General features: G+C 40.2%; 5 protein-coding genes across 5 annotated transcripts; 1 reads left to right on the top strand and 4 right to left on the bottom strand.

The window, feature by feature from the left end:
* Window positions 1–160: 160 nt before the first annotated feature.
* Window positions 161–2,326, bottom strand: ATC70_011601 (uncharacterized protein; the record flags this gene model as incomplete). Its single annotated transcript, XM_064830789.1, has 7 exons — window positions 161–381; window positions 450–636; window positions 689–816; window positions 871–1,374; window positions 1,435–1,518; window positions 1,577–2,251; window positions 2,314–2,326. 7 exons carry the CDS (start codon window positions 2,324–2,326, stop codon window positions 161–163), a joined length of 1,812 nt encoding a protein of 603 aa, XP_064683291.1.
* A 3,282-nt stretch (window positions 2,327–5,608) lies between these two features.
* Window positions 5,609–7,984, bottom strand: ATC70_011600 (uncharacterized protein; the record flags this gene model as incomplete). Its single annotated transcript, XM_064830788.1, has 1 exon — window positions 5,609–7,984. One exon carries the CDS (start codon window positions 7,982–7,984, stop codon window positions 5,609–5,611), a length of 2,376 nt encoding a protein of 791 aa, XP_064683290.1.
* Window positions 7,985–9,119: 1,135 nt separating this feature from the next.
* Window positions 9,120–9,502, top strand: MAM3_3 (cell agglutination protein Mam3; the record flags this gene model as incomplete). Its single annotated transcript, XM_064830787.1, has 3 exons — window positions 9,120–9,149; window positions 9,199–9,312; window positions 9,371–9,502. 3 exons carry the CDS (start codon window positions 9,120–9,122, stop codon window positions 9,500–9,502), a joined length of 276 nt encoding a protein of 91 aa, XP_064683289.1.
* Window positions 9,503–9,545: 43 nt separating this feature from the next.
* Window positions 9,546–12,528, bottom strand: TSA1_3 (cTPxI; the record flags this gene model as incomplete). Its single annotated transcript, XM_064830786.1, has 3 exons — window positions 9,546–11,725; window positions 11,786–12,208; window positions 12,267–12,528. 3 exons carry the CDS (start codon window positions 12,526–12,528, stop codon window positions 9,546–9,548), a joined length of 2,865 nt encoding a protein of 954 aa, XP_064683288.1.
* Window positions 12,529–15,639: 3,111 nt separating this feature from the next.
* Window positions 15,640–18,965, bottom strand: ATC70_011597 (uncharacterized protein; the record flags this gene model as incomplete). The annotated part of the gene is made up of 5 exons (XM_064830785.1): window positions 15,640–15,767; window positions 15,825–16,511; window positions 16,796–17,479; window positions 17,540–18,146; window positions 18,225–18,965. 5 exons carry the CDS (start codon window positions 18,963–18,965, stop codon window positions 15,640–15,642), a joined length of 2,847 nt encoding a protein of 948 aa, XP_064683287.1.
* Between the last annotated feature and the right edge of the window lie 1,285 nt (window positions 18,966–20,250).

The following is a 20,250-nucleotide window of genomic DNA, read 5'->3' as shown; positions in this document are numbered from 1 at the left end:
TTGACCTCCCCCCCCCCCCCTGCTGGCCAACTAGAGGCTATGGAAGAAACTAAAACGACACGGAATTTTAATACATCTGGATGATGGACATGTCAAACGAAAGGCTTATCGTACACACATTTATACACTAAATGCAAACGATGCAAGGTAAAGCCAGAATTTATTGAACTCTAAATGTATGCGGCCTACCGTACAGTGCTCGATCAACACCTCCAGGTGAACCGTATATTGTCAATGGGATCTGGCAATCAAATGTACTGACTTCGATATCCTGCAAGCATTGATGATGAACATGCTTTTCATCTTTGATAATAGGTATAAAGGGAGGTTGGTTATCAATGCTCGTGATAAACTCGAATTTCAAAAAGTATTTCAGAGACACTAAACAATAAAAAGGGGGGGTATTTAGTGTTCTTGTATAATATGTAATGTCCCGACATCTCTCTTACCTCCTGTCGTCTGAAATTCAGGTGATGCGGTTGCTGGTATGGGTAGTGAAAATGAGAGTCGCTTGTTGTCTAGACAAAAGGAATGGAAATCCGAATGTGTCTTCCGAGATACTCGTGAAATGTGTTGTGGTGTTCTCAATGAGATGGTATCTTCAACTGACTCGCAGCTTTCCAAGAAAATGGAAATCTGCTTGCTATGTTAGTGTCATGCAATAATTCTCGTAATCTAGATGCCTCACCTTGTATGTGGACAGAATAGCTTCACTAAAGTCTAGCACGCCGATTACAGGCTCGCCTAGTCGGTGTGCAGTCTTGATCAGATGCAACTTTGCCACGCGTTGATTATTTTTACATATATCGTACATAGCTATTAGAAATGTCAGCCAGCCTGATCCCTTGTCCTACTTCTGCTCGGTCCTACCTTTTCTACTACGATGTGTGATGCGAGACACCACTTGAGAACATGATTTATCCAATATCTGCTCATCCGCACTTCGCTCTTCATACGCATCGCTCTCCCGTCTGGTAATCTCATGGATCGTATGGTTTTGAGTGCTATTTTCAAACAGTTCATTGACATAGTTCATAAACGCTTTCCGCTCCTCTAGCTGCTGTGCTGGTTTCTTGGGTTGCTTTACTGGTTTCTCCTCTGCCTTTGTCGCATTGTACTCATCCACAACGGCTTCATCTTTGTATCGCACGACTGGATTCATCAAGTCGTAGATAGGCCTTGATCCATCTTCTGATACATGATTCAATACTCGGAAACGAATCTGCGCTACTTGACCTTGCGTTGGTAAGCCGGATTTTGCTGTCGCTGCAGTGGGTGCTCTCTGTGCGCCTACCACAAGATAGTAATTGAAGCGAATGGCTTTTCCTCTGTGCGATGGTGGAATGTCATTAGGTAGTTGTATTTTGTATGTATCTATGTCGCGCAAAGAGATAAGTATTCTAAAGGTTTGTTTCCGTTAGCACACGCATTTACATTTTTTAGTCTCTCCAGGTGCAATATTCAAATCGACAAACAAAATGGATGGTGGTGTAGAAAAGACGGGCAATGTGCGTGTGTCTATTGGGATATTGGATCAGTAGGGCGTCTCTTCATCTCTATTTCCATGCCCTTTTACCCAGTGATGAGTCTGATTTGGCCACCATCATTCCTCCACCTCCACCAAATCCACCCTGAGGACTATACATTGTGTGATGCTTTAAGGGTCCAAATTCGTTCAAATTAATCAAGCTGGAATCTGCCACAAAACTGCCTACCACTTGCGCAAATCCACACAGCAAGTGCTCTGATACAGGCTTCTTTAATGGCGAGGAGGAATAGCGTCTGGCAGCGCTGTGTTGATAGGAAGAACGAAATGAAGCAATCGAGTCCATGGAGCTTCGAGGGCTTGGGTGCAGAAATGTATCGATGCTGGAACGAGGCGTTGGCGAATCGAGTTCCACAGGGATGCTTTTTTCTTCATCATCTTGATCAAGCACCAATGGGCGAGGTGGTTCTTTGCGTCCTACTGCATTGTTGGTCGTTGTGGATGATGCGTGGAATGATGGAGGTGTCGTGGGTTGACTTCTGGTTAGAAATGCGAGTGTAGAAGAGGCCAGTGAGGATATGGTGCGTGGTTGTGGCGTGGATCGCGTCTGCGGCTGCGCTGCATTTGTTGGAAACGGGATGGGAGCGGATATGGACGATTTCACTGGCTTATTGACAGAAGATAGGATGGGATTGGTAAAGGTTATTGTACATGATAGTGTTTCTCCAGCGTAAAATACGGCACCTTGAGAAAATGTGGTTGTAACTAGAGAGACAGAGAGGTTGAATACTCTCGTTTACTTGCTATATATACCATCAAGTACTTACCCAACACACTCATTATTATTTATATGGTCTATAACCAGAAAGAAAACAAAAGCGAGGATTTCTATGAAAAAGGAATTTAAAATAGGGCGTGTGGCAGCAGCAGAAGCAAGCAGTAGAAACAAGCGGCCAGAAAATCTAAACCACGCTTGATCACAGTTACCAAATGCGCTAGACGATTAATGCAAATCACAACAATAGAGTGTTGGTGCCATTAGTCTAGTGGTTTTTAGGGAGAGATTAAGCCAGCATTTAGTCTCTATGAGACGAAAGCTTGGTTCATCTCGGCTCATTGGATTTGGTCTAAAATTCTGCTTTCCACAAAGAACCAACTAGCTGCTTTTCATTAGAATAGGGGCTTCTCACTACCACAAGCCCTCTGTACAACACATCCCGGCTGCCAGCTATGTTAATGCTATGAGGCTTCTTTGGTGTCTATTTGCTCGTCAATCTGGCTGTAATTTGAATCGTTTGACACAAGTGATGATTGAGAAAAGAGGAGAGACCTTCCGTAAAGTATCTTCCATTTCTTTAACACTGCCTCTTTTATCAATGGCCTCATACTACTTGAGAAAACTCAACCGTATTTCAACTGAAATATACAAGCATTTGGCAGCTTGGTATGGTAAAGGGAAATTCAGTCGCTTAAATAGAGCAAGTCGCTATATAACCTATAATACAACCTTGGACATCTCATATGATATAAATGACTGATTTGAACGACACTAGCAATTCGGCTATGTGTACGACATTCATCTTTCGCATAAATGATGTCTCCAGCAATGAAGATAACTCTTGATACGATTACGACGGACATTTCCAAATTGCAAAGCAATCATCGCCAATACCAAGGATAAGCTGTCAGTAAATAAGATGCCAGTCTAATTTTACTGATTTCATATGCTCATTAGAACTGTTTGACCGGTAGTAGCGACAGGCGGTGTATACAAAAGGCACGGACGTAATCAACGTAGGCTAATGCCTTTCACTTACTAGGAATTCTACCAAAGCTTGTGCAAAAGATCATTTCAGCGACGATATTGTCAATAGCACCCCCAACAAGCAGCGTTTGCTTCCATTATTGAGCATTGATGTTATTTGGGATTTAACCTTACATCAACATTATTGGCACAGCAAAGGAAGATCCAATTGCAACCAAGTTTACTACCACCATTCGTCGCATGTTTGGAGATGATACGTTATCGTGTAATATTTTGTAAAACATTCAAAAAAAAACAGTAGAAAATTAAACCATGTTCTTTCAGAAATGTAAAGAATTGAGTACGGTACAAGATGGATAAACCATAGGCGAGGCCGGCATTGGGGAGGGGAGTTTGGAGGAGGTACTAAGTCCATTCACCAAGAACATTACGCATCTCATTCAGCATTTGGTAATCTTAACCTTGATGAGGGTTTTACCGTAGCAAAGCGAAAGTGAAAAATCATAATATTCAAGCAGCAAATTCGCTTTCTCATTTCCTCCATTATTTATAAGAGAACCCAACAACATAGCGCATCAAAATTTGCATGAATTGGCTTTGCCAAAATCAATATGTCTCCTACTCGAATCAGGCTGCAGAACTACCCTTCCAGAAGATTTCAGCTGCCAAAGATGTAATTCATGCCGTGTAAACAAAAGCTATACAGCAAAAGCATAACCAAACTTGACAGCTTTCAAGCCTTCATGCCTTGACATGTAGATCTTTCTGAGCCACCGGAATGACACCAAACAATTGTACTTGAGTACTAGTAACTTCCTGATACCTTTGCTCAACTTTTTGGACCAAAAAAAAAACATGGCCAAAAATCGACCAAAGAGCATGAGGGGTACCTCGTGGCTTTCATCAAAAATCAAACGATCGCATTTTTCACCTTGAAAAATGAAGACTTTTACTATGGTATATATTCATTCAAAATGTTTCTCTCGATGCAAAGCAACCTCTGAAACCACTTTTATGAGGTTTTCCTATGCAAAATATAGCTATTTTCGCTAAAAACCTCTTTTCATATTTTATCAAATTGCTCAAAAATTTCAGTCAAAACATCTATTACAATTAGCACCATGGGAAGCGCCTTGAAAAGTACTTCAATAATGTATTAGGAAGCGTAGGGTGATCATCACGGTTTATATAGTCGAATATTATAGAATAGCTTCAAGAAGTCGAAAAAAGACAATATCTGTCCAATCTTGAGCAGAAAAAATAAACTGAGTTTCAATTGATTTTAGCGGATGGCATTGCTGCTGGCTGACCTAAATACCTTTCTGTTGATGATAATGATGATTGCGATGCTGATTAAATGGGTATTATGAAATTGAAAGGACAGCTGACTAGCGCAAATACTTTCTTTGGGGAGTTTTGACTCATGAAGGTGTCTTTCGCAATGGCAATATCTCAAAAAAGTCGCTGTAGATCTTGCGCAAGTCCTGTATTTACTTATGCATCTTATTAAGGGCGTCAGCAGCAGTGAATATTATGACAATTCTATTATCAGAAAACGGCAATTGTGATGTACAAATGCTGCATAAAACTTGAGTTTTCTTTCATATTGTCTCAATAATAATTGGTCTCGATTGATATAAGCAAAAAAAAGGTGCTGAGAAAGATGTCTCCTCTCCTCCATCTCCTGGCTCTGATATAACCTTTCTTTTACTAACTAATAACTGGTTGTATAAAATATAATTGATATAACAAAATGTCATAATATCTGATTTAAAAAGTCTTTGACGAGAGCCCGCAGGACGACGCCGACATCGGGAGTAGCGAGATAGATTGGCTAGTAAATAGCATACTGTATATTCAGTAATTCTTTTAGTTCTCAAAATCCAGCTACTGTTTACAGCCGTGGCTGGTACAAATGCACAAACGTGTTGCTATAAAAGAAATCTGGTCATCTGGAAATGCTGAAACAGACACTGCAGTCTTAATAATTCAATATAGTATTTTTTTGTAGTTGATGAGATAAATTTTCAAAAGGATTAGCAGTGATTAGAGCAGAGCTAGTTTTAGTGTCGACAAGCAGAATAGGGGAGGCAATCTCAAGGTTGGCGTTCATATTCTAGTGCAGAGCCAAGGACCGGTATGCAGGAGTAAACTCTGTGAATGTTTGTAAGCACATGTGGTTGATAATATATGTATACTACAATGCTCTAAAAGCTTGCATCATTGTTTTTCTAGAAAAGAAGCACTAGCCCGCCATAGTGTGCAAATGTCAAACGAATACCGCTTTCGACAATCAAGGCTTGATGTCATTTGAATACAATAAAATGCAAAAGTAGAGCTGTTTATTAATTAATTAGTTATGGATATATGTTATTACTATAAGGATGAGATTGTTGTTGTTGTTGAGATGAAGATGTAGAGGGTAAAAACATTTTGAGTTTTTGTTGCTGCTGCTGCTGCTGGTGGTGGTGATATTGCTGCTGCATCTGATGCTGTTGCTGCTTCAAATGTTTCTGTTGATCATAGTCAAACAAGTACAACTGCTGCTGTGGATGGTGAAACTGCTGTAGTTGTTGTTGTTGCTGTTGGATGTATTGATGCGGTGGTATAGCAGGCGCCACAATAGACGGGTTGTTCATATATCTGGATGATCTCTTTTGCAAATCTTGTATAGAAGATGCTGATGGAGACCGTGTATGTTGTTGCTGTTGATGAAGCCCTACTTGACGCAATGATTTTTGCAAATCTGCCAAGCTCATGTCTTCTTCTTCTTCTTCCTCTTCTTCAACTTGGCCTTGGTCATGGTGGCTGGCAGTTTTGTATTTCTCTAGCTCCTTCTTGGTAGCTGTGAGTGACAGAAATTGCAGTGGAGACAGCGCATTCATCTTTTGTTGATCAAACAAATACTGCTGTTGCTGCTGGTATTGCTGATATTGCTGCTGGTATTGTTGCTGCATCAAGAGATTGTCATCTGTGAGTGGCATGGACGCTCGTCTAGTAATGATAGTGGGTCTTATGATATTAATATTATCCTGATTTGGACTTGATAATAGCCCTAATTCGTCTCCTAATTCTTTTTGTTGCTCGCCTTGCTCTGTGTAGGCACACTGCTGCTGCTGCTGTTTCTCTTCTATTTTTAATTGTACATTCTCAATACAAGGGCTCGCGTCTCCTTCATCTTTACATTCACTATGACCTGTTACTCCGGCAGGCATCGAGTCTTCTCCTTGATTGACTTGGATCAACTTTTTGCCTCGCACCGATGTATGGTATCTCAATTTATTGTCGTCTTGCTGCTGAACATTGTATTGCTGATGCTGACGATGTTCATACGGACAGACGTCGTCGTCGCAAACAGTAATGACATCTTGAAAAAAGTTCATGTGCTGAATAATCTCTGGTGAAGTTGACGAGTTGAGTTGGCTGTTTGCGTTATAGTAGGATTGGTTGTTGTAGTAATAGTTGTTGAGTGGCACTTGCTGGTACAAATCAGTAGTGGATAGTTTTTGAATCATTGGCTTTCTCCTTCTGCTGGATGTACTGGCTGCTCTATTGAGTGCAAGTGTTTGTTTACCATTGCTATTACTGCTGCCATTGTTCATCCAATTTCGAACATCGTCTGATCTTCTTTTCCTTAATGTGGGTCCAGGTCTACCCTCCAAGGGCAACTCCTGATGTTGATTGGACGATGTGGTTGCTGTTGCACCAGCAGGTGCTGTGCTATTCGTTTTATTGCGTCTGAGAGAGCGAGAAGTAGCCGATCTCTTTGAGTTGCCTCTTCGTTTTATGGGTTTAGGTCTGTTACTGACACTTGTCATGTCGGTAAATACGCTCATGGTATCGTCATCGGGTATAGGTTCAATTGGAGGTGGTGTGGATACCTTGATGCATGGGTCACTAGCCATCAGTTCAGCCAACGACCTGCGCCATTCTTCAATGACTCTAATCTTTTCATCTGAAAGAGCAGGTGGTCTAGGAAATTGCTGAATTGAGTGAACAAGAGGTATATTATCATCCACAGCAGCTTGCACAGCTGTCTGCTGCTGCTGTACTTGTTGTGCCTGCGCCTGTACTTGTGCCACTTGATGTGCTGCTGCTGCTGCTGCTGCTGCTGCTGCTGCTGCTGCTGCTGTTGTTGTTGTTGCATTTGGAAGGGTTGGGTAATAGAATTGTTGTTGTTGTTGTTGTTGCTGTTGCTGTTGAAGTTGCTGCACTTGATTCTTTACAGCTTGTGTAAACTTCCACATTTTGGTTAGTACAAACAACCATCGTTCTAAATCCTTCTGCTTTTGAGCCTTCAAGATGTAGTATTTCTGATCAAATGTACGTATGGAGAAGCACTTTGAATTGGATTGTTGCAATGCATTCTTTTTAGCTCTTTTTAGAACTGAAATTGCAGAGATATTGGCTACATCTATAGTCCATTCAGGCAATTGATAGTATTTCAATTCTGTCTTGCTTGATTCCACCAGTCTCTTGTTCTTATCTTTAGGTGTTGCTAACAAGGGCGATGTCAAAGAGTAACTGGATTCAATTGATTTCAATGATGCGCTGTGATTGGGTGGAAGTTTGATTTTACGTGTTGATAGGCAGGTGAAATTGGATCCATCAAATCTGAATAACCTCCACTGCCAGTGCTTTTTCTCTGTTCTGATGGAGAGATGGCCTTCAAATATGGGTGTGGAAGTTACTGGCACTTCTTCATCTCGGTCTAATGAGGATAAAAAGGGCATTGAAGCTATATGAAATAGTTTGGAAAGGAGAACAAAAGAGAGAGAGAGCGAGGGGAAAACAAGAAAAGAGAAAAAAAAAAAAGAGAGAGAGAGAGAGAGAGAGAGAGAGGGAAAAGAGGAGGGAAATTACCACTTTTTAATACCTGTTCGTTATTGTTACACCAGTTCAAGCATCATATTAAAATTAAAAGCAACTGTTTCCCTTCACTCATCATCGAACATTTCAAAATAACCATACGTCTATTGCGGGCTAGCCCCCCTTTTTCGGTAAAGAGCAAATTCATTTTTCTGTGGTGGCTGCTTGGTACTAAATGATCATGCCAAAGAAAGGGGAGCTTGTTGGAGCTTGAAAGGCTGGCATCCATTTAGATTTCATATTATTATTTTTCTTGATTCAGGAGTAAAGCTGATTTGTTGCCCATGAAATACCCTTTTTTTTTTACAAGCAAATGCTGCTGCTGCTATGATTCTATTGTCACCATAAATTTTGTACCACTGCGTATTTATAAATGCACGCCTTTTGGTTACAGTGAGCTCGATTCAATATGGAAATAAATGGCTGGAATTTAAAAAGAACACGTTGATGGATCTTGGTAATCTCTTCATATGATTCCAAGGATGAAAAGAAAGCCTGGGTAGGGTTGTCATATGGATACCGTATTCCCCAATCACTCTCTACATTCCAGACGCTGCGCTCTCAAAGAATTCGTCGGCTACTGGGACGATGCATTCTTGTTCAGGATGCTTCCAATGTTGGTTCGTACCTGGCTCTGCTCGATGAACACTAGATGCCTAAGCAACCATGGGCCATCTTGCTCACATGATCCACAGCGGAATCCTCTTTCTCGATGACAATAAAAACTAGTGATTTAGTGCCATTAAATACTTCAAATGCTTAAATTATTAGAAAACTCGTTGTATCCTTCCTTTATATATACGAATCTGTAACATTTGAAAGTGTCACACAGACATCATTGCTAAATTTGCATAAAAAAGTTTTTCAGTATCTGTTTTCTCGGACCACATAAATTGCACTCGTTTGCCTAGTCACGAGTGTGGTGTTGACACAGCCAGGGTTTGATTGATGGATACAGCTTTTCTTTGATCAACTTTAGTATATATATATATTCAAGAAATGGGTGGACCTCGCTTAGAAGTAGTCAAAGTATGCTATTGCTAGTCAGCATTTGGTATTGGAGATTAACGCTCTTTAGTTTGGATTCTATGTGTTCTTTCCTGTAGGCGTCATGCTCTACTTTGGTGGACCCGAATTCTATGATAATTATGTAAAAGGCATCAAGTTTTGGCCAGACATCAATACCACCTATGTAAGACAGCCAAGCCAACAACTAGGATGCCCATTGTATTGACGTATTTGCTCTATAGAAACCTCCTACCACTTCAGAAGAAGTCAGAAGCGCTTTGGATAAAATGAAATCTGACAGAGAAGATCGCTGGAGAAAGGCATTACAAGATAAAAAGAACAGCGAAGCATCCTCCTCTTCAACAACAGAATAAGCAATGTGTTATATATACAAGAACTTTTATTTAAATAAAGCTGCTATCGTTCAAGCCATAGCTTGTTCTTTGACCTCATCAACCGAAAGGCTCCAATGGGAATACGCTGCCATCGACTCAAGTCTCTAGAATAAGCGTCTTCAATTTCAGGCGAAGGTGATCTCGACGAAGATCGAGTATAAAGTTGTGATGTATCCACTAAATCATCCATGGATACTGCTGTTCCTTCTTCGTTAGCGTCGTCTTGCTCGCCGCCATCATCGTCAATCTGGATATTCATGTCTTCTAACTCATCAATGATGGCTGCGGGAGACGCAGGTGTGGAGAATGAAGTGGTTTCCAATGGTTGTAAATGCTGTTGATGTGCACTGGATCCCAGCGAATTTGATCGAGATGGCCTTCTCTTTTTGTCGTTTTCCAAGCCGTGCGTTGCTTTGCGTTTGTTGCTACTGTTGTTGTTGCCGTACGTGAGACTTTGTATCCAAGCTTCTTGGATTTGCTGTTCTAATGAAGATGTGGATGTCGACATTGCGGGGAAATAAGAACCACTGCCAGAGGGTTTTGGGAGGATTTGTCTAGATGTATAAATAGGTTTTGCTGTTGTTGATGCATTATTAGGGTTATTAGTGGGTGTATTGGATGTAATTGGTACTTTTTCTTGGTTGTTGTCTGCTGCGTCTCCTTCTTTGTCCTTCTCTCGATTACCGGCTGCTGCTTCCGTAATCGTCTTCGATCCTCCCTGAAGAATATCTAAAATTTGTTCTTGCAGTTTAAGATCAGTTGAAAGTGAAAGCGCTAGTTGAGCTGGTAGCATATCAGGACTGGTTGTCTCCTCGGTCACTGTCTTGGGCGTAGGCGGTCCTTTGGATGGGTGAGTTTCTTCTGATATATCTTCCACTTCATCTATAGGTTGAAGCGCAAGTGGTAGATCGTCAGACACAAGCGCTGAAAGTGCCCGCAAAGCCTCGGATGTAGAGAAATCCTGTGAGCCTCGCATTCGCCGTGCTGCAGAAACGGCACTACTGGGTAATGAGGGTCTTCTAAGAAGAATGTCGTTATGCTGGCGTGAAGTCTCGGCCGATAAGGCGCTTAATGCATTCGTCAACTCGAAAGCCGATAATTGATAATCGTCTGTCATGACAGGTGTATTAGCTCCAGTCGTTGTATCGCCGCCATGTGTGTTGCTGTCGCCTCCCATAGGTATCAAAGCCTGCATAAATGCAGCAGCAATACTGTCGTACAAATTACCCTCACTATCCAGTAGTGGCAACAGTGGGTTTGTCTTATCGTCATCAGCAGAGTCTATGCTTGCAACATCGTCTTCACTGGGTACAGCTGTTGTATAATCGAACTCCTCCTCCTCTTCCTCTTCAGACGACGATGACCAATGGCTGTTATTTCGCGCATAGTAGGCTTGCATGTCTTCTTCATCTTCTTGATCTTCATCGTCATATTCATCTTCCACAAACATGCCTCCGTCCTCATCCAATATATCGCTATCCATATCATCCATCTCTTCGTCACTATCCAGCGTCAATTCGTTGATGATTTTTTGAGTTTCGACATTTTCAATGTCTTCATCGTCACCCGAATCAAGATGAATACTCGACGCATAAGAGGTGGCATAAGGCGACATGGTGATGGACGATTCAGCATTGATATCACTTTCAGTGGGGTCTACATCAGAGTCATCGTCATCTGTAAAGAACTCTTCGCTACCAAGCAGTGAATTGTCGGATTCATTGGAAGAATGCTCTGAAAGTGGAGACATTGTTTCTAGCAAATCGTCCAGATCGTCCACAATCAACTCTTCGTCTGAATCCTCTTGGTCTCCATCAACGTTATCTTCTTCGTTGCTTGATGGGTACTTGACAGCCATTTTTTTGCCCTTGCCTTTTTTCGTAGGAGGCGCTTTTTGACGCACAATGTTGGCCAGCACCGTTTTGCTTTTGCCTCGTCTTGGTGTAGATTTCTTGGGCAGCATCTTTTTCTTGGGTGCCTTTGATTTGTGGCTCTTTTTAGTATCAATCCCAACTCTTTCAACCACGACAGGCTCATCATCGGATTCACTTTCGTCGCTATCGCTGATGCTAATGTTGCTATCGTCATCACTATCATCGGCGTGGCTGTTGCTAGTAGTGGTGTTGTGTACCGTCCATTTGTTGGATTTCCTTGATTTTTTTTTCGAGATGGCTTTGCTGGATTTCTTGGGTACGGGAATGACTATAAATAGGTTATTTTAATATTGTCAAATCAGAATATTCTCTCGCCCTGTTGACTTACTGATCTTGGTTTGCAATTTTGCTGGTGGTTGTTGTGGTTGTTTTTGTGGGGCAGGATGAGGAGGACTAGGCGGAGAAGGAGCAAGAGTGACAGTGCTTGTGGTAGGAGGGGCTGCTTCTTGAATGTTACATGTGCAATCGCCATCACACAGTACACAGATATCGTCGAGGTCTTCATCCTCATCGTCGTCTTGAATCGATAGTGTTGAAATCACAGGTATAGGCTGAGGCGGCGTGGGTGGTGGTTTCGTTGCTACAGGAAGAACAATGACTGATTTTTTCCGATTTGTTGCTGCTGCTGTTGGTGGTGGTATCAACGTCTTTCCTGCACTGACTGGTTTTCGTTTGCTTGTACATGATGAACAAGCATAATGATCGCTTACAGAATTTGGCTTTAATCCAACACAAGCACCATGAAACCATTCTGGACAAACAGCATGCCGGTCAGTCTTGATTTATGAAAGAGATTTTAGTATTCTTACCTTTGCAGTCTTCACATTCGATCATGAATTCTTTGCCATCATAACCTTTACGGCAAATGCAATACTTTTGAGCATCTTTCTTGGCTGCTTTCTTCTTCTTTCTTGGCTTTGCCTTTGTCTTTTTCACCGTCTTTTTGTTGTTACGGCGACTCTTTGCTTCTGACAAGTCTGAATCAGATGACAGAGACGATGCGTCTGAAAGTTGCAATGAAAGATCTGAATCTGACTGTGTACTGTCAACCTGTATTGATGATTTGCTCATATATTTTTGTATGAAAAAATAAATGAATTTTTTTTTGTGTTTTTAGAGGTATATTTTTGATGTAGAAGGAAAATTAGATTTCCAAATGTAAACGAATTGCACAATAAATAGATGTAATGATAAGAGTAAAAAGACTGAGAGTGTTATGAAGAAAGCTGAAACCTTAAGAAAATATTTTGCGGCACTAAATGTGTGTAAACCTTTCTACCTGACTGTCAAAAAATGTTACAAATGTCTTGAACCAATACCACCATATTCCGTTATTGGGTGAAGGAGCCTTGGGTATCACAGAATCCAGCTTTGTTTAAATGGAGAAAAGACTCAGAACTGTGCTAAACCATGCTATGCGACATTGTATGTCTGACAACTTTGGGTTCTTGTTGGAAATTGAAAAGTTTACATTTGCGTATCATTACTTGAGTTTTCACAGAGAAAGAGCTTTTGTTCATCTATTGCCTTGCATGAGGAGAGCAGATCCAAGAATGTCCCTTGAACTTGTTCGTTTGTTATACATTGCTATGAGAAAACTTTGTCATCGGAACCCAGCACTGTGATTGGGATGGGTTTGCCAGATTACATTTGACAATTATCGAACAAATTATTGTATAACAGTGCAAATGAAACTGTATGCTTGAGCCAAATCAGAAAATCTAGGTGAATTCACTTTCTCAATGCAACCTTTCAATGCCTACTTGACCATAATATTGTACATCACTCAGGCAAAACATGCCCAACCACTAAACTTGTATCAAAATTGCTTCATCAAAGGAAGTAATTGGGATTGCTATCTGATATTTAGGCTGTATATCAGATATATATTAACACGTCAAGCCTTTAAAATTAAAAATTTGCCTGATCCATGATAACAAGTAAAAAGTGAATAACCTACAGAGTATATCCCTCCAAGCAACAGCGTATATGGTGGACATAAGCCATTCGATACTGAACAAACGATCTCAAATGCGCATTCAAGTTATTGTAAAACATATTTAAACATGCCGGCTCTTATTACCAATCCTTATTTTACTCCAAGGGAGAATACTCCCGCCCATCATTTCAATACTACTAACTTTAAATGAAGGCATTTTGATGGAATATATCATGTACATTACAGCAGAGGAGGACCCCCCATAACTCGGTTTGATTTGTGAGAAGACCTTCAAATAAACATGCTACTAGTAATTGATGGGGTTCTAGCGAACCGTGATAGCCCAGTAATACACAGTATTTGTCAACAAATGTAGCGACTGAAAACACTTTTACATCTTTAGCAAGCCTTCAAAGTGGGCATATCATCTCTTTGATAAAAAAAGTCTTTAGCATCAACATAGGACGTGAAAAAGGTCTTCTTTCCTCCTGGTGAGATGCCCAGCATTGCTTAAAACTTTTGCCAAACCGCAATGAAGCTGCATCAACAAGCGGTTTTCAGTCATGCAACCTTTGCCAACATTTGATCCATCAATCTATTACTCGTGATCATTCGTAATCAACAGGTTCTCATATAAAATTCATGCTTCAACGTTGCTTTTCTTTCTTAACAATAAGCCTTCGAATTTTTGAAATCCAATTACACCTTTTTTTTGTCATAGCGACATGCGACTTTCAGAGCTCGCATCAATGTTTCAAAGTCCAATCCTAGACAGCCCTAACCTTGGTATGCTATAATAACCGCTTTTGTTAGGACGTTTTTCTATGTAGATAGTATGCCAAAATCAGTGATGCAAAAGATACTAGCTGTCTATTAGATTTATTTGATGTATACAGCAGCAATTTTTCTGGAAAGAAGCTGTAAAATTAAATTACTTTATAGCCTTATTGTGCATTTCCAGTTGAGGAAAAGGTTCTCTCCTTATAACATAAAGCATTGTACTATAGTTTTTAACGGCCAAAACGATTGTTTGGTGGCAGGATAGCCAGAACCTACTGTTGCAATAACATAGCAAGCACACTGTGCTAAAGCACTTCCTGTATTATAACTTTCCATATATTAAACTTAAAGATATCCCTTATCCTAAACTTTGTGATGGATACCCGATCAACAAACTGCATATTATTAACTTATTCTCGAACATAGAAAAATTTAAATTATATCTATTTGGATACACGTTTATTATGCTTAGAATAACGAAATATAGACAGAGGAAATACAATTAGAACTGAATATATTTATTAAGTTATTCCAAGATTGAATAAGGACTAAAACTAGGGTAAATTTCGAAGGTATTTATAGTTAATTGACAGTGCTGCAGCAATAGGACCTTGATCTTGAATGCGGAATAATTATATAAGCCTTGAACTAATTAACGAGGATGTACCGCGTAAGAGCTCATAGACCACCAGTCAGGAACAGACAACAGAATTGATCCAGGATAGAATGTTCTTCCTAGTAGGTTTGATGGAAGAGCATTTGTCAGAATTGAAGACTACATTCAGGGACGAAGGGTCATAGGCTACCACACTCTAAGAACCAGGATATAGGTTAGCCATTGGATGGCACCATTTATGTTCCTTAGTGCTGCTTAAATAAAGAAATCTCAATCTACTACGCATCTCTGCTCGTTTTCAAATCTTCTCATGTATTATACAACGTGTAATACATTTGCCTCTCAGAAATGATCTTTACCCTAAATATGACCTAAATAATAATATGATTCCTTCATCTCCCTTGCAATAATAACAATTTACTCTTCACTTTTTTTTTTCAAACGAACTTTATTGAGTATTTGTTAATCACATATATCAACCCTGTTAAGTCTATATTAGTTGCTCAAATAACTTTGTGTGCGGAAATGCACATATTTGCTTCAAACTTGTACAGAACATAAACAATTTTCGTTGCAACTTATTGATCATAGGCAATTGCTCATATAATGCTTCTGGCTTTTCATTGGTCGGCTGAAAGCAATTCAAGCCCATATATCGGAGTTTGTGGCCAATTTGAGACCCCGCTCTTGCCCTTTAAACAGTGTAGGATAAAAAATAAGGGTGGATCCGGATAATAGATAAGCCGTGGGTGTACGGGGCGTAGGTAGGGGTAGGGTGGATATGATGTAGGGGGGGGTACAAAGTACGTGAAATGAGTGTCAAATTTTAGATTTTATTCATGCAGATCTATTTTCTGATCTGGCAAATACGATAACATGCATACACCGTGTTAGAGATATCTTTCAAAAGACGCTCTGCCACGTCTATATCTGAGGTGAACACCTTCATTTGCTGCTGTTTCCAATTGTCAATATCTACGAGGTATACAATTCCGCCAATTGTCTTATAGCATCTTGTATAAAAATGCCTACCATCATAGCAAGTCGAGTAGACTCTACCGTGCAATTTGTATTTTAAAGTCTGTGATATGTGGATATATGTAGACAGGTAAACATATTTTCCTGCTGTTCGTCCAGAGACAAAGTTTGCACCATCTTGTATGAACAGGAACTCGAGAAACTGATCATCTTGAGGTAGTATTTTGAGTGATGTCGAAACTCCATCGCACCCTGGAAAGTTACACTTTCCTTTCTGATGTTCCTCGAGCACCTTCTCTCTGAACAAGTCATTGAATTTCACGTCCAGTGCCGCTTCATTGATAAATCCACGACAGTCTTTCAATTCCTTGACGATAGTAGCTGGAATCATGTAGATAAACTCAAAAAAGGCATCTCTAGCATATGCATGCGCTTTTTCTACAGAGCAAGACACTTTTCTTTCACTTTGCAATGACGGAAATGTACAAATCTTGCTTGCAAAGGCACCCGACAAACGCTGTAGTATCTTGCTCGCCAAATTGTGAGTATCACCTTCATGGCCTTTCGGGAATGTCTTGATCATTCGGGGAACACCAGAGACAATCTTGTATTCTGTCATATTCCAAACAAACTGTCTTGCTGTAAGAGTAGCTGCACGAATACCAAAACGAGACTGCTGGGAATAAGATTCATAATAAGCATCGACAAGAAGACTACCATAGGCATTGCTTTGGTGGTCAGCTGTTAAGCACAAAGAATAAAAGGATTATTATTTGTAGCTTATAAAAAATGTTCGATATTATAAAAACAAGAAAAGACTTATTTGAATAAGATCAGACACAAAAACTAAAGATTTATTGATGAAGACAAGAGTTATTCTATTTATACTAAGTTCTGAATGCCAAAGTAGCAATTTATCTTGTACAACGCTTATCACATCTGGTGAACCTCAGTATTTAGATAGCTGAGATGCACTTCAATTATCATAGCTTGTCCATGTTGCTGCACAACGCAGACATATCTACCCATCAAGAATACCTTAATCTTTATAGACAGTTGTAGCCCTTCTGGCACAACATCAGCGAAAGACATATCCACAAACGGAAGAACGGCATTGAGCAGGAGCTCAAAAGATGCATCGATAAAACAAGAGTTGTTTTGGTTGGGGAAAATGTACGTAGGAACAGGTAAAGACGAGTATTTCCCTGGATCGTTATTTTTGTAATCCTTTACGAGCCATTGATATTTTTGAAGAGACACCAATTTTTGTGGTACCAAGAAGCCGACAGTGGCAGATAACTCATTTTCAAGTCGAGACTCACTTGTCATCCTGGTCTCATCGCTTGTATTGGGTTCGATTGCTACTAATGTCGAAGTCTCATGGGGCATTGGAGGAGAGCAAAGATCAATTACTGTATCAGATATAGATTTTTGAATTCCTTGAATCGTAAGATCAATACGTGTACCATCACTTGCAGGAAAGGGTAAGTTCGAAGGAGGCGAAGGCAATGAAAAATTAGAATCGGATAGTGCTCTCATATTGGATGAGATAGGCTCAGACTTGCGTTGTAAAACTGACGGGAGGTTGCATTTGGTCTTCATTAAAGAAGAAGAAGAGGAAGAGAAAGAGGAAGATGATACGAGATTAATAACGAACAATTTGGATTCTTCATTTGAGTCGACAACATCTTCAACAGGAATTCCAAGGTCTAAAATATCAATGATACGTTACAGCCACAGCAATCAGAAACTATTGTAAGCATCCTTACCATCAAACATATCCTTAATGTCTTTATCTAGGTTCTCAGTTCTACCAAATACATTTTCTGCTTTATCGCTTTTGCATTCGTTGTCTGAGAGTAATTCAAGGAACAGTTTCTCATCACTGATATCATCATCTGGAAAATCATCTGGAAAATCATCCATCTTGGGACAGTTCCTCTCCATTTCATCAGCTTCATCCAGATGCTCAATTATGGCAGCATCCAAACTAACATCACGGGTTTTTGCTTTCTTGGCCTTGCGTTTACCATCCTCCTCAGCATCGCTAATGAGCACCACTTCTTGTTTTCTCTTCTTGGTGCCAAAGAGTGCAGTGTTGTTATCTGGCGCACGGCCGTCATTAATTTCATACAGAGTTGCATACTTTTTTGTTGGCTTCTTGGGTTTGTTTCCGTAATGTGGTCGGATATTATTGTCATAAAAATCCATCAACAACATCATTCTATCACGCTTGGCGACCTGCAACAAAAGTCTTAAGCTTGTGGAAACGGGCTGTCTTTTTTCTGGCATCAACTTGTACAAGGCGCTATGGAACGCCTCAATTGCATTGGATGTGCGGCTCTTGTGTTGCCTCAAGTCGTCCTTCATCAAAGACTTGCATCTGAACACCAGGTTGGAGCCACCACTGCAACCACTTTTTACAGTTGGGAAACAAGGTCAAAAGCTCCTTACCAGTTCGGTACTATTTCTTGTGGTACGGAACAGATGGACTAGTTTCAAGAAGGTATCAATCTCATTTGGCTTGACAACTTGGTGGTTGTTGGACATGCGCTTGACTGATTGCATCCAATGCATATAACATCCTTTTAAAAAAGGTAATGTATTGTGCTGCTTGACACCAAAGCTATCCCTGAGCGTTAGTATTAAACCTTCGCGTTGGGCAGCTGAAAAGTCCATAATGACTCCCAAAAACCTCTCCATTTTGACATCAAATTTTCTAAACAAAGCAACAAAGTACTCTTTGAAAACATGTGTAGTGCTGCTTCTGACTATCGCTTGATAAAACACGACATGCTTCAGGAGTTGCTCGATATAGATGACACTTGAGCATAGATAATAGCCCTTTGGGACAGCCTTGAAAGTGACATCTGTTATGATCGGTTGATCTGCGAATGGGAGATTACGCTGAAGCATTTCAGGTGAACAGAAGCTCACAAAAAACTTGCTAGGGATAATCTGTGCTGAATCCATGAAGCCTGGATACTTCTCATCAAGATCTTCAAAGGCAGCTACCACATCTTCCTTGGTAAAATATAGATCTTGTTGGATCTTCGACTTCCGGATCTCATACTTGGTGCGTCCATGATTTGCCATTACACTGTTGATTTCTCTGACGCTTTTTGTGATGGCGCCAGTAGATGGATCGATGCCAGCAATAGCAGCAGTAGTGATGTTTGGCCTATCTTTGACCATATTATTTAACTCTTTTTTTTTCGTGTCTATCAAGATGAAGCGAGTTGTAGATAGAATGAGTGTGCTTTTTTTCTCGGTTGTCTCTTGATACATTGTAACTGTGCTGCCTCTGTCTTCTCTGCGAATATCAGTTACACGGAAGATAAAAGTTGCACCAGCACCACAGTCGATCCGCTTCAATGGCGCCTCACAGTATGGGCATTGAAACTTTTTGAAGCAGCCAAGCTCGTCTTTCCGGTCAACAGGAGGTCGTTGATCTTTGACCCATTCAGGTCTTTTGCACTGCAGACTAATGCATCGCAAAGCACCAGCGCACTTTTTATGGATTTTTCTGTCGTAACGGCTCTCATTTTCAGCGAGTTTTTCAACTGGTTTGTACTTGTTTTAAGCTTTGCTGTGGCTTTTTTTTAAGGCCCATCCAATATTTAATCTTTTGATTCCGAATGTATTGGTGGTGCAGTCAAATGCAGCGGGAAGGACTTCTTCAACGGTTTCGTCAACAAATTGATTGAAGAAATCATACTCTATTTCATAACTAGAGTTGTCCATGTTGCTTAAAGTATTGAAGAAATATAATAAGGCAGATGAACAAAATGAAGTGCCTGATCCTACATGTCAAAAACTTTTACTGCTCTGCCCTGTCGAGGATGTACGTATAATGCAATATAATCTATCCATCCATTTCTAACTACACCATATCCACCCTACCCCTACCTACGCCCCGTACACCCGCCCACGGTTTATCTATTATTCGGATCCACCCTTACTTTTTATCCACCCTTTTTATCCTACACCCCCTTTAAACGATGGTGCAATTGAAATATGCATAGGTAGCATGGTTGTTGTGAAATCTGAGGTTTTATAGACTAAAATTCACGAAAAAAAAGAATAAAAAAACAGTAAAGTCAACTTGATAAAGGTATATTTTATTATCAAACTGACAGGTGTAAAGTAAAACTGAAGTCTCTCTACTGGCCAGGTAGATGATCCTTCTTATATACTATAACAATGGATAAAAGTTCTATTAATTAGATTGACAAATAAGTCAACTCAGATCAACTAATGTCTAATCATACTAAAAGACAACTCCAGCAAGCTAATCATGATTTAGCTATGTCTGGATGAATAATTGGACTCTCATCCGAAGTACCCTGATCTATCCTTTCTATAAGGATAATTAATATCGATCTAGTAGCATGTATCCGATAGGTACAGTCTTCTTAGTCTATATTAATAGTACATATCTGAGTGTATATCGCTAAGCATACATCTTTAGCATGTATCT

This window comes from Mucor velutinosus (genome assembly GCF_035048745.1).
Source record: "Mucor velutinosus strain NIH1002 chromosome Unknown tig00001564, whole genome shotgun sequence".
Taxonomy (NCBI): Eukaryota; Fungi; Mucoromycota; class Mucoromycetes; order Mucorales; family Mucoraceae; genus Mucor; species Mucor velutinosus.
This window is presented reverse-complemented; position numbering and strand designations above follow the sequence as displayed.